The 14407-nt window shown below is 43.3% G+C and overlaps 1 protein-coding gene across 1 annotated transcript in view; it reads left to right on the plus strand.

Annotated features, from left to right (window-relative positions):
• The window catches only part of stac (SH3 and cysteine rich domain), a 54604-nt gene that overhangs the window by 18862 nt on the left and 21335 nt on the right, over positions 1 to 14407 (plus strand). Inside the window, exons 5-7 of the mRNA XM_055633439.1 lie at positions 4883 to 4967; positions 5661 to 5728; positions 11528 to 11622. Of these exons, the coding sequence (XP_055489414.1) occupies positions 4883 to 4967; positions 5661 to 5728; positions 11528 to 11622 (248 nt within the window). The remainder of the gene's footprint in view (positions 1 to 4882; positions 4968 to 5660; positions 5729 to 11527; positions 11623 to 14407) is intronic.

Here is a 14407-nt window from a genome sequence, read left to right on the forward strand (position 1 = left end):
CCTCCTCCTGCACCTATTTTCAATGTTTCTATGTTTATATAGCCTCCTGCCGACTATGTCAATTGTAGGAGGGAATTTTGTGTTATACACTGAATCTGGCTTTACTTGGGGCCCAGCTCAGATAGGAATAGACACAAAATAAAACATCTCAAAGATCAGTGGTGAGCTTCTCGAACAAGTCGGTTTATTGAAGGCCTTAACAGTCCGCACTGAGAAAACACTCTGATAGAACCCAAAGTGTTAGAATCCCTGTTAGCCATTTGTCCCATCATGCTTCCCCAGCATGTAAACTCTTAGGTTAAACTACTTATCTTGCTTAACATTTTCAAATTTCAGATAATAGTGTCTGAAAAGGTATACTTGTTTGTACATAAGCCAAACAGCACCCTTCTAAACCTTCCCACTGCTCCTCTGCCTCATGGCTAGAAACACATTACCTCCGCTGTTCTCAAGGAATGTCTTTCAAAGCTTGAAACATATAAAGGGAAAGGAATTAGGTCGAAGGTTTAAGACTCAAAGTTTAGGATAAAAAGATTAAGCTGTGAAGCCATTAAAATACTAATCCTGAAAGTGCATTGCAATTGTTACCAGTTTGTCACCAAATCTGAAATAGACACAAAATGCTGAAGTGACTCAGCGGGACAGGCAGCATCTCTGGAGAGAAGGAATGCATAACGTTTCGGGTCGAGACCCTTCTTCAGTCTGATGTCAGGGGAGGGGGCGGTACAGAGATAAAATCTGATACCAAATCTGAAATATGGACCACTACTAATGCCTCCACAAACTCTACAGCTGCTTCTTTCAGACCCTTGGGGCAACCTTGGTCCTTCTGGTCTAGGTGACTTATCTACCTTGGGACCTTTCAACTTCCCAAGTGCCTTCTCCTCAGTAATAGCGACTGCACTCACTACTGCCCCTTGGCTCTCTTGAATTTCTGGCATGTTGCTGGTGTCTTCCACAATGAAGATCGATGCCAAAAACATATTCAGTCCACACGCCATTTCTTTGTTCCCTATTACCTATTCATACAGCATAATTTTCAAGCAGTTTAATATCCACTATTGCCTCTCCTTTATACTTTATATATCTGAAAATATTTGGTATCCTCTTGTATATTGTTGACTAGCTTACCTTCATATTTCATCTTTTCTCTCATTGCTTTTATAGTTGTCTTCTGTTGGTTTTTAAAAGCATCTCAAGCTTTTAGCTTCCCGTTAATATTTGCAATATTATTTTGCTGTTATTTTGGTCGCCCAATTATAGGAAGGATGTCAACAAAATTATAGGAAGGATGTCAACAAAATAGAGAGAGTACAGAGGAGATTTACTAGAATGTTGCCTGGGTTTCAACAACTAAGTTACAGAGATAGGTTGAATAAGTTAGGTCTTTATTCTCTGGAGCGCAGAAGGTTAAGGGGGGCCGATAGAGGTCTTTAAAATTATAAGAGGGATAGACAGAGTTGATGTGGACAAGCTTTTCCCTTTGAGAATAGGGAAGATTCAAACAAGAGGATAATGACTTCAGAATTAAGGGACAGAAGTTTAGGGGTAATATGAGGGGGAACTTCTTTACTCAGAGAGTGGTAGCGGTGTGGAATGAGCTTCCAGTGGAAGTGGTGGAGGCAGGTTCATTACAATCAATCATTTAAAAATAAATTGGATAGGCATATGGATGTATTGTATTGTATGAGAAGGGAATGGAGGGTTATGGTATGAGTGCAGGCAGGTGGGACTAAGGGGAAAAAAAGTTGTTCGGCACGGACTTGTAGGGCTGAGATGGCCTGTTTCCGTGCTGTAATTGTTATATGATTATATGCTGTCTTTGACCTTCATTGTCAGCCATGGCCGCCTCATGGTCCCCTCAAAAAATCCTCTGTCTTCCCAATTATTCCAAGAAACTCCTGCCATTGCTACTCCACTGCCATTGTTGCAAGCAAGCTCCTGTAGTATCTGTGGTTGCAAGGTCCCTTTCCAGTCAACATTAGTCGGATCCTCCCTCATGCCTCTGTCATCACCTTTTTTACTGAACAGTAATACCCGACACATATCATTTCAGCTTCTCCTTTTCAAATTACAGATTAAATTCGATAATATTATAATAACATTCTCCTAGGGGTACCTTCACCTTAAGCTCCCTTGTCATATGTGGTTCATTGCACAACACAAAATCCAAAATTACCATTTTCTTAGTGGGCTCAACCATGAGCTACTCCAAAACGCCATGTCGTAAGTATGAAGATAGACACTCCATCGGGTGACACCATCGAGTGTGTCAGTCTCGCCAGCAGCTGTTTGTCCTTTCACCCTTTTTTGTTATTTTAGTATGTCAAAAAGTATGTTCTAAAGGTTTCTGAGTCTTTTTTATGTGGGGGGTGGGGTGCGTAGATGGACGGAGATGCGTCTTTTCTCCGAGTCGCATCTGGACTGGCGAGGCCTTTCCTGCTGGAGACCGGCCAGAGCTTCAGCAACGGAGCAGCACTGAATTCCATCGCGGAGCAGGGTGATGCCTTACCGGGGATTGTCTGCTGAAACTCTGGAGTGTTGGGCCTGCTGCTTTAACATTGTGGAGCTGTGGTTTGAGGCGCTGACTTTAACATCGCGGAGTCCTGGGATCTTTTGCCAACGGTCGCCAGTGTTGAATCTCCGCCCAGCTCGGCCTGCGGACTTCAGGAGCTATGGTCTCCGGTACTGCTCTCACCCCAACCATGGACTGTTTACCCTCCTACCATCCGGGAGGCGCTACAGGTCTCTCCGTTGCAGAACCAGCAGGTCGAGGAACAGCTTCTTCCCGGCGGCTGTCACTCTACTCAACAACGTACCTTGGTGACTGCCAATCACCACCCCCCGGACACTTATTATTATTATTTATTCAAATCATTTGCTATGTCGCTCTTCCAGGGAGATGCTAAATGCATTTTGTTGTCTCTGTACTGTACACTGACAATGACAATTAAAATTGAATCTGGAATCTGAATCTGGAATCTAGGAAGCGGCTGATTCAGAAACTCCAAGCCGCTGAATGTGTTCTTCCATTCCAAAGCCGGAGCTCCGATCATCCCGGCGAGAGGGCCTGAGCATCGGGCCGTCGTAGCGGTGACTGTGGAGGGCTCAAAGGCCCTGTCCACGGGAGAACAAAGAGGAAAATGTCTGAACTTTGTTGCCTTCCCTCACAGTGGGAAACGTTGATTCCGCTGTGTGGGGAAGTTCATGTTAAACTCTATCGAGTATTGTGTTGTTTTTATTCGTATGGATGTATGGTAACTCAAATCTCACTGTACCAATTGGTGCAGGTGACAATAAATGGAACTGGAACTTGAAAATGCTGGAGTAACTCAGCGGGTCAGGCAGCATCTCTGGAGAAAAGGAATAGGTGACGTTTTGGGTCGAGGCCCTTCTTTTGACATTCCTTTTCTCTCAACCCGAAACGTCACCTATTCCTTTTCTCCAGAGATGCTGTTTGGTGCACTGTTACTCTAGGTTACTCTATCTTCGGTTTAAACCAGCATCTGCAATTCCTTCCGGCACATGTCGTAAGTATTCTACAATTCTGACTTTGGTGCCTTCCCACACAGTGGGAAACTTTGGTTCTGCTGTGTGGGGATGTTTTGTGTTGAATTCTATAGTGTGTTGAGTCCTGTTTATTTTTATTGTATGGCTGTATGGGAATTCATTTCACTGTGCCATCTGGCACACGTGACAATTAAATTTATCTTGTATCTTGTATCTTGTATTCCTTCTCTTGCGATCCAGTACCAACCTGTTTTTACCTGTCTACCTATATAAAACCATGAGGATTGCAACATTGCCTTTCTTCATATGTTTTCTATCTCCTGATGCAATATGTACCCTGCATCTTGGCTGCTATTTGGAAGCCTATATACACTGTAACTCCTATCGGGGTATTTTTACCCTTGCAGTTTCTTAACTCGAACCACAAGGATTCTTCTGGTCCAATGTAGCTCTTGCTAAGGATTCCAGTCTGAAAACACCCTTCTACCACCACCATCTGCATCCTTCCATGAAGCAAGTTCTCTATCCAGTCACCTAGCTCTTCCTGAATCCCATGCGATCTAACCTTCCAGAGCAGTCTACCATGTGAAATGTTATCCAAGTCCTTGCTGAAGTCCACATAGATAATGTCTATGACCTTGCCCTCATTGACGTTTTTTGATTCTTCTTCAAAAAACTCAATCAAATTCATAGAACATGATATCCCAGACACAAAATCATTCAGTTCCTATCTATCCAAATGTATATCTATATATCTATATATATATATCTATATCAATCAATCAATCAATCATTCCTCAGAGTCCCCTCGAGTAACATCTACCATGTTAGGCTCACTGGTCTAAAGTTCCCAGGCTTGTCCTTGCAGCACCACTAAAATAGAGGCTCAACATTATCTGCCCTCCAGTAATCCAGTGCCTCAACCAAAATCAGAAAGGACGGGTACCATGAATGGTCAAACAGACACACAAAGCCTTAGTAGAAAGATGCAGTTGATAATTTTAGTCAAATTATGGAAATATTAAAATATTACATTGTGAAAGGTCTGTGAATAATCCTGGCAGTGAAGTCTGAAGAAAAGAAAATTCCTATTGATTGAACGAGTGATCTGATAATTTTGGTCTCTCTTCCCGCAATGTTTTTGTTTGCCTGTAACCTCTTCATTCTTCTGGCCTCTGGTTGGCAGTGATTTCCACTGCTGTTATGAGATGCCAATAGTACAGTTTTATTTGTGTACGTGTTGCATGCAGGGCTGCAGCAATCCATAATGCCCTTTCATTTCTTTATATCAAAATTCTCACACCCATGGCAAATTCAGCTAAATTGTTTTCAATTTGCAAGACATTGATGTGTGTTCTTCATTTCTTCTTAGGCTTCAGAGCTGGCAAAAGTTCCAGAGGAAAGTGCAAACACACCAGGACGAATGTTGGATTTGAGCAGGAAATCGTGGCATTATGGTAAGCATGAAACTTAAATTAATGGGCCTGTCGTACTTACGCAACTTTTTCGGCGACTGCCGGCACCCGTCATAGGTCGTTTCACGTTGATGAAAATTTTTAACATGTTGGAAATCCAGCAGCGACCAGAACAAGGTACGACTCTTTGGGCGACTACTAATGACCATACAAGCTTCACTCCGCGACATGTCGCCAGGGTGTTGCAAGTATGGTCGTGAGTAGTCTCCTCAGTTGCCCAAAGAGTCATAGCTTGTTCTGGTCGCTGCTGAATTTTCCAAATGTTGAAAATTTCGGCGACCTGCAATGACCTATGACTGGTGCCGGCAGTCGTCGATAAAGTTGCATGAGTGGTTACTTTTTTTAACCATCTTTGCATTAAAGGCTCTGTGGGTCTTGAATGAGCAACTTACTGTCATAATGTTCTTATATTGACTCTTTTGCAGTAAGGTTTAAAAAGCATTTAATTCAGTGACTGTCATTGAACTATTCTGCAATGGCATGAAGGCACCGTCCTAGTTAAATTAACAGTTTTCACAATCTATCTATTATTTTACTCTGCTTTTTGGAAGTTGCCAATGATTTATTAATGGCAAAATTGATCCTCATTTCTAATTAATGATATGTGAAATGCAGTGAAACTAGAACTCGTCAGTTTTCATTGTCAGCAATAGCATGTATTTTCTTTCTTCATAGTATTTAATTCTCTAGAAAATGGTCGTGACAATACCATCAGGGAAGAAAGCAAGCTTTCCTGCTCTCTGGTAAGAACATGACGATAATTTTAAACGCATGAAAAACCAATCGGCTTTAATCAAACAATTGTTCCATTTCCACTCCTCACTATTAGAATATAAGAGTGTATGATGTTTCTATTATGTTTTCTTTTTCCCCCTTGAAATTAAGGCACACTGTTACAGAGATAGATAACGTTCTACAGTGTGGAAACAGGCCCATTGGCCCAACTTGCCCACACCGACCACCATGTCCCATCTACACTAGTCCCACTTGTCTACATTTGGCCCATATCCTTCAAAACCTGTCCGATATATGTACCTGTTTAATTGTTTCTTAAACATTGCAAGAGTCCCTGCCTCAACTACCTCATCTGGCCGCTCCTTCCATACACCCACCACCCTTTGTGCAAAAGCTGACCCCTCGGATTCCTAAGAAATCTTTCCCCGTCCCCTTAAAACTCTGGTTTTCGACTCATCTATTGTGGGCAAGAGACTGTGTGTCTACCCGATCTATTCCTCTCATGATTTTATACACCTCTACAAGATCACTCCTCATCCTCCTGCACTCCAAGGAATAGAGTCCCAGCCTACTCAACCTCTCCCTATAGCTCAGACCCACGAGTCCTGGCAACATCCTCATAAATCTTCTCTGTACCCTTTCCAACATCTTTCCTTTAAAATGGTGCCCAGAAATGAACACAAAACTCCAAATGTAGCCCCGCCAATGTCCTATACAACTGCAACATGACCTCCCAACCTCTACACTCAACATCCTGACTGGTGAAAGCCAATGGGCAGAAAGCCTTTTTGACCATCCTATCTATCTTTAACGCCACCTTCAAGAAACTATGTAGATGTACTCCTAGATCCCTCTGCTCTACAACACTCCCCAGAGCCTTACCATTCACAGTGTAGGTCCTGCCCACATTAGACATCCCAAAATGCAACACCTCACATCTCTCTGTATTAAATTCCATCAACCATTCCTCAGCCGACCTAGCCAACCGATTAAGATCTTGCTGTAATTTTTCACAACCATCTTCACGATTTACAAAACCACCCACTTTTGTATCATCTGCAAATTTGCTAATCTTGCCATGTAAGTTCTCATCCAAATCATTGATATAGATGACAAACAGTAATGGGTGCAGCACTGAACCCTGAAGCACACCACTAGTCACAGGCCTCCAGTCTGAGAAGCAACCTTCCACCACCACCCTCTGCTTCCTTCTATGAAGCCAATTTGCTAGCCATTCATCTATCTCTCCTTAGATCCTATGCGATCTAACCTTCCAGAGCAGCCTTCCATGGGGAACCTTGTTGAATGCTTTGCTGAAGTCCATGTGTACAACATTTACAGCTCTGTTCTCATCAACTTTTTTTGATCACATCTTCAAAAAACTCAATCAGACTCATGAGACATGACCATCCCACGTACAAAACCACGCTGACTATCTCTAATCCGCTCATCCATCTATTTGCATGTATATCCTATCCCTGAGAATATTCCCTAGTAACTTTGCAACTACAGATGTTAAGCTAACTGGCCTATAGTTACCAGCATTTCCCCTGCAGCCCTTCTTGAATAGAGGCACAACATTTGCCACCCTCCAGTTTCCCGGCACCTCTCCTGAATTTAATGACGGCTCGTAAATTTCAAACAGGGCTTCCTCAATTTGCCCTCTAGTTTCCGACAGTGTCCTTGGAAACTGATCAGATCAGATCAGGCCCTGGAGATTTGTACATGATTTTACCTTCAGCACCTCTTTGACCGTAATACTGACTGCTCTCAAGACACTTTCATTGACTGCCCCAAGTTCCTCCATCCTACTGTCTTTCTCCTCGGTAAATACAGAGAAAATTACTCATTGACTACCTTGCCCACCTCCTGTGGCTCCACACAGAGGTGACAGATTTGATTCCAGAGGGGTCCCACTCTCTAGTTACCCTTTTACCCTTTATGTATTTATAAAATGGATACACTTGATCCCAGCTTCCAAACCTGTCACATGCATCCTTCTTATTCTTGACTAATGCCTCAATTTCCCTTTGTCATCCAGGCTTCCTTACATTTGCCTGCCTTGCCCTTCACTCTAACAGGGACGTGCACATCCTGAGCTCTTGTCATCTGTGGAAGAGTCTCCGCGTCTCAAGGTTAACCTCATCAACAACGTCACACATCACAGAACCAGAGTGGAAGGAAGTTATCTTTGATACGGAATAACTGACTTTGAAGAAGATCATGTGTAAAGGGCTTGCAGTCTAATTTGATTAATACATGCTGCATTGCCTCCACATTCTATGTGACTTGTGGCTCACAATTGAAGTCAAAGATGTAGCCATGTGCACTTGTATGGGCCCCAGCTCTGCCTGCCTTTTTGTTGGTTACATTGGTCAGTCCTTGTTCCAAACATCCACTGGAACTCAACTCTTTTCCTCCGACATTGATGGCAGTAGCTGGGCTGTCTCCTCCACTCATGCAGAACTCTTTGATTCCATTAACTTCACCACTTACTTCCACCCTGCCTCCAAATTCACTTTGTCTATCTGCCACCTCTCTCCCCTTTCCCAATCTCTTTGTCAACATCACAGGGGACAGACCATCGGCTGACGTCTAGCATAAATCCATTGATTCCGACAGTTATCTGGACTGTACCTCCTCCCATATTACGTCTTTTAAAGAAACCATCTCCGACACGCAGATGCTCTGCATCGGCGAGACCAAGCGCAGGCTCGGCGATCGTTTCACTGAACACCTCCGCTCAGTTCATCTTAACCTACCTGATCTCCTGGTGGCCCAGCAATTCAACTCCCCCTCCCATTCCCAATCTGACCTTTCTGTCCTGGGCCTCCTCCATTGTCAGAGTGAGGCTCAGCGCAAATTGGAGGAACAGCACCTCATATTTCGCTTTGGCAGTTTACACCCCAGCGGTATGAACATTGACCTCTCTAACTTCAGATAGCCTTTGCATTCTCTCTCCATCCCCTTCCCTTTCCAAGTTCTCCCACTAGCCTTACTGTCTCTGCCTACATTCTATCTTTGTTCAGTCCCCTCCCCTGACACCGACCCAAAACATCACCCATTCCTTCTCTCCAGAGATGCTGCCTCACCCGCTGAGTTACTCCTGCATTTTGTGTCTACCTCTGTCTCCACCATATCTGTTCCCAAGATGAAGCTTTCCACTGAAGCTTTCAAAGGCATGTTCTCGTTCTCTAGTAAGCATTGATTCCCCCAACAATTGTAACGATGGTTGTAAACCAGGAGATCCCACATTTGGGAGCACCAAATGCTGCAGATGTGATTTGAAGAGGTATAGAGCTTTCACCCCACCAGCCTCTGCATCCAACACATCATTCTCCTATATTCTGTCACCGTCAACGCAATATCACCACGTCCCATCTTCCCATCCCCACCTCTTTCTGCTTTCTGCAGCGACCATGCCCTCTGCAAATCACTTGCCCCTCTCACCCACACTCTGCCCATCCCAGGTGCTTACCCCACCACCTCAGGATAGGTGACACTTGTCCCGACATCTCCTCCTCTAACTCCATCCACAGACCCCAAAAGGCCTTCCAGGTGAGACAATGGTCAACGGTCTCTTCAAATTTCAGCTACTGCTTTCACTGTTCTCATTATGGTTTCCCTAACATGGACAAGGCGACTGCCTTGCTGAACATGTAACCAAATCTCTTCTGCCTGCCTGTGATGCACATCCCTCCATTCCCTGCATATCCAGGTATTTGCCCAAAAACCATGTGACCATCCAAAAGCCTCTTCAATGCTATTACCATACCTGTCTCCATAAACAGTCTGCCAGCTTTAAGGCACCCCTCCCCCCACTCGATATGTAAAAAAATTGCCCAGCATATCTCCTTTCTATTTTGCTCATCTCACCTTGAAGCTGTCGTATGTCCTCTAGTCTTTAACATATCCACCCTGGGGAAAAATACATTTCTGAACATATACCCTTTATATGCCTCTCATTACTTACAGTATATATTTCTGTCATGTCTTCCCTCAGACCCTGACGCTCGACAGAAAACAATGCAAGCTTGGCGACCTCTCCTAGTGGCTAATACTATCTAATCTAGGCAGCATTCTGGTAAACTGCAGCCTCTCCGTGCCTCCATATCCTACCTGTAATGGGGCACACAATACTCTAAATGCGTTTAACCAAAGTCCTACAAACCTGCAACATGACTTCTTGACTTTCATGCTCAGTGCCCTGATTGATGAAGGCACACAAACCATACACCTTCTTTACCAAGTATTTAACAGGTATTGCGACTAATATAAGGGGACTAAGTCAAAGTGTCACAAAGCACAAAAACAAACCCTTTTGCCCACCATGTCTATGCTGACCATCAAATATCAATTTAGACCCGGCGTGGGGGGGGACAGCCGTGAGGTGCCCTTTATGTAGTGACTATTTATATACCTTGGGTATGCAAGTACAGAACTTCACTGTGCCTTGTCACATGTGACAATAAAGTATTCCATCCATTGTGCCTGAATATTCCTGCCCCACTGAATTCATCTCAACATTCCTTGATTCGATCTTCTCCCCTTTGTCCAGTCACGTCATTCTCTCTTCCATACTTAAATACCTTCAGTTCCTAGGGTCTCACTGCCTCAATTTTATATCACAGATCTCCAGTCCTTCTATATCTCCATTCCCCACCAGGAAGATCCCTGGGCCCTCCGGCTGATCCATGAACGGAGGTTCAAGCAGTTCCCCTTTTCATTAACATTCTCCTCCACCTGGCAGAACGTGTCCTCGTCCTCAACAACATCTCTTTTGACTCCTCTCACTTTCTTCGTTAAAAATTTAAAGTGTTGCCATCGGCACTCGCATGGGGCCCGACGATATCTGCCTTTTTGTTAGTTACGTCGAACAATCCTTCTTGGGGAGGGAAGCGCAAACAGAAATATGGTACACAGAGTACTGTAGTTCTGTTCCATCATACACTGGCACCATCCCCTAACTCATTCTCCGCTACATCAACAACTGCATCAGGGCTGTACCTATCATGCACCTATGCAGAACTCATGGACTTTATCAACTCTAACATTACTAACGTTAAAGATTCAATTCAATAATTCAATGATACTCCCACCCTGCCCTTGAATTCACTTAGACTATCTCTGCCAAATCTCTCCCATTCCTTGATCTCTCTATATCCATCACAGGGTTCAGTCTATTGGCTGATGTCTCGGTGAATTGTCACCTTGTCGTGGTGGAGATCCTGAGATCCTGGGAGCGATGCCGTCTGGAGCTATGCTCCTGGTAGGGCCACCCATGGCGGTAAGGTCGAGGGGGAGATCTCTGCCAAAAAGCAATCCAACCAAGACCTCAATGGTGGAACAGGTGGAGGACGATGGCTGACCTTAGTGGAGCATCACAACGGCTGGGAAGGCAGATGAAGGCTGCAGCAGAAAAGGGTCTCCGGTCGTCTTGGACTCCATGCCACTGGATCCTGACCCAGATCTGTCATGGACTGTAGGGTGGCTGTCTGTGTACCATTCTCCCCACGTTAAACAAAGTCATGCACAGGCGTCCTCAATATAAGGAATAACACTCTGAAGACACCCATGGTCAGCAGTGACCGAAGGGGGCCTAAGAACTCTAAGCCCACTGACTTCCACAGTTATCTGGTCTACACCTGCTCCCACCCTGCCTCTTGGATAGACACCATTCCTACTCTCAATTTCCCCATCTCCGCTGCATATGAGGCTGCGCAGTGGCACAGCTGGTGCCAGAGTGTCAAAGTGCCAGAGACCAGGGTTCAATCAGGCCTTACATTTACAATTTTCCTGTTTTCTAGCTGAAGAAGCCAGAACACAAAGACGCTTTGCAGAAGTGTAGTTACGTTGCCTTGTACAGGTACATTCCGCAGGAGAATGATGATCTGGAAATGCAGTAAGTATTGCCATTGGAAAGCAATTTTGCTGTTCAGATCTGTCCAGAAAAATGTTTGTCTTATGTTCAGCTGTAAGGAAAATAGTTAAAACTTACACATATGTCAAACCATTCAAGTCGTCTTTTTCATTCGTTGAACAAGAGAATTTATCCAACAGAATTTCTGTTGTATTTCAACCAGAATACACACTGCCTATCTATTCGCAATCTGACAGAGGTTGTTTTATTTTGTGCTACTGTAGGAAATAAGTTTAATTAGTCCAGAATTTACTGAAACCACATACAGTATATTGCTGACTTTACGTTTTTAATTGCTCAAACATATTCCTTTAACGGATTTATTTATTTTATCTGCATCGGTTCATTCAAGAGAGCTGGAAATTACAGTTGAAGTTTGCAGCTGAGGAATAAGTAATGGTACAGACACAATGGTTGCCGCCTTTGAACCATGATTCTAACACCCAGTGACCTAGAGTTGTGGCATTCAGCATGGAAAAAACCCTTTGGTCCACCTTGTCCATCCCGACCCCAAGTTGTCTGTTTTTGACTCATCTTCCTCTGAGCCCTTCCTATCCATGTATCTGTCTAAGATTCACAGCTCCCACAGCATCTTTATATTCTCACGACACATTGGTTACATCTGGATTCTTCATTTTTTAAATAATCCATTATCGATCTATGTCTCTGTTGCCTTTCATATTTTTCTTTCCCCAGAGTTATCTGTTATAACTTATGTTCCCTGCTATTTAGAAAGCCACCCTCCCATTTGGCTAACAAATGGGCACAATGAAAGTCACTACTCCCTGATCAGTGTTATTACCCTCAGCATAGTTTTCAATCCCCAATGTCTATTTTAAACTTATACATGATAATCCAATTCATGGCCTCACTAACATCTTTAAGTTCCCTATGTTGGCCATTTATCCCATCATGCATCCCCAGTATGCAAGCTCCCAGTTAAACACATTACAAACACCGGTAGGCGGCGCGACTCTCGTCAGCAGCGGCCTCTGCAGCCCGTCCGCGTTTTTATTATTTTTTGTCTATGTTTTTATGTAGTTTTTTAGGGGTGTATGTAGTTTTTGTTATTTTTTAAATCTCTCTCCCTGCACGGGAGACCCGACCTTTTCTTGTCGGGTGTGTGTGGGGGCTGGGGGGGGGGGGGGGGGGGGGGGAGGGGGGGGGGGGGGGGTGGAGGTGGCTGCTGGGCCAGGGGGCAACTTTTAAATCTCTCCCTGCACGGGAGGGAGACCCGACCTTTTCAGGGCTCCTGTCGGGTCTCCGTTGTTCGTTGGGGTCGAAGCAATGAGGAGCGGGGGCCCTCCCGCCCCGCGCAGCTTGGAAGCAGACGCGGGGACTCTGGCGCCGATCAAGAACCCTGCACCGTCACCGTATGGCCGCGGAGCCTCGCCAGCCGACTTTGACTTTGAGCGGTGGTGGGGGGGCTGCTGCAGTGGAGAGAAGTTTTTTTGCGGCCTTCCATCACCTCCGGAGATGTCGGATGTTGGCTGCTACTGCGGGTCTGCGGACAAGGGGCTTCCAAATGACTTATCATTTTCAAAAAATTTCCTATCATTTCAAAATTTCATCATAACACTGATAATGAACTCAACCGTCTATAGTTCCCAGGCTTTTCCTTGCATCCCTTGTAATATAGAGGAACAACATTAGCTACCCTTGATTAGTAAGGGTATCAAATGTTACGGGGAGAACGAATGTAGGAATGTTACAACATTTTGAGATTTAAAAAATCAAGCCTGTAATTTATCCTATCAGATAAAGCATAAAAATAACTTTAATTTGATTTAATTCACTTTCATATCTCAGTATTAAAAAAAGTTATGAACATTTTCATACTCTGAAATTAGCATCTTGTTCCCTATTGCTTTTCCATTGACTTAACACAAAAGCTGTGATCAAGGACAGTCAAAATACCATAACTTTCTTAAAAATTAAGAGAACTGAATGAAATGTTCAGTTATTATAGATTGAAGCATTCTGAAAAAAATATGAAACATCTTACTTGGATGACCTGAAATTAAAGCATATAATTAGTTAGTTACCTAATTGTAGCTGATTACAAAATTAACCGTTGTGACAGAAATAGTAATAAATGCCTTGAAAATTCAAAAATGTAATATTCTCAAGATCAGAACTTTAATATTATTGTATTATATGCTGTAAGTCCGTAGCAAACAGGTAAAGAAATTACAATTTCTAGCAATAGACCAAGTCTTTATGGAGAAGATCAGTTGCTAGCTGGTACATTGGCATATCATAATCAGTAGCATCATCATACTCCTCAGATTGTATTCAACAAGCAAATCTGTACACCTTGTTTTTCCTCAACTTTTCATGTTGGCATTGTAAACTACAGGGTTTTGCTCTTCAACCCATGCTTGACATGCATTTCTGCCCACTGCTTTCCCATTAAGAATATCCTATAGATCATCACATTTGGAGTAGTCCAAATTCTGATAATCTGTGTGAATGCTGTCTAAATCAGTCTCTTTTGCTGGGCATTTGGATTGACAATTTTGCATTTCTTCTTCTTAGACATCTGTTTAAAATGTAAAGAAAAAAAAACACTGAACAACATTAATAAAAACGTTATTATTTGCAGTTTTAGTAAAAAAAGGTAGAAATAATAAAGTTAAATGCTAAAGCAAATAGTAAATACCCAACAAAATATTCATATTCATCAGTTTCATCAAATCAATTAAATTCATCTAATCAATTAAATTCAACTAAATTCAATTACTAGAACTAAACATCAATCCATTTC

Source organism: Leucoraja erinacea, chromosome 4, assembly GCF_028641065.1.
Source record: "Leucoraja erinacea ecotype New England chromosome 4, Leri_hhj_1, whole genome shotgun sequence".
NCBI lineage: Eukaryota > Metazoa > Chordata > Chondrichthyes > Rajiformes > Rajidae > Leucoraja > Leucoraja erinaceus.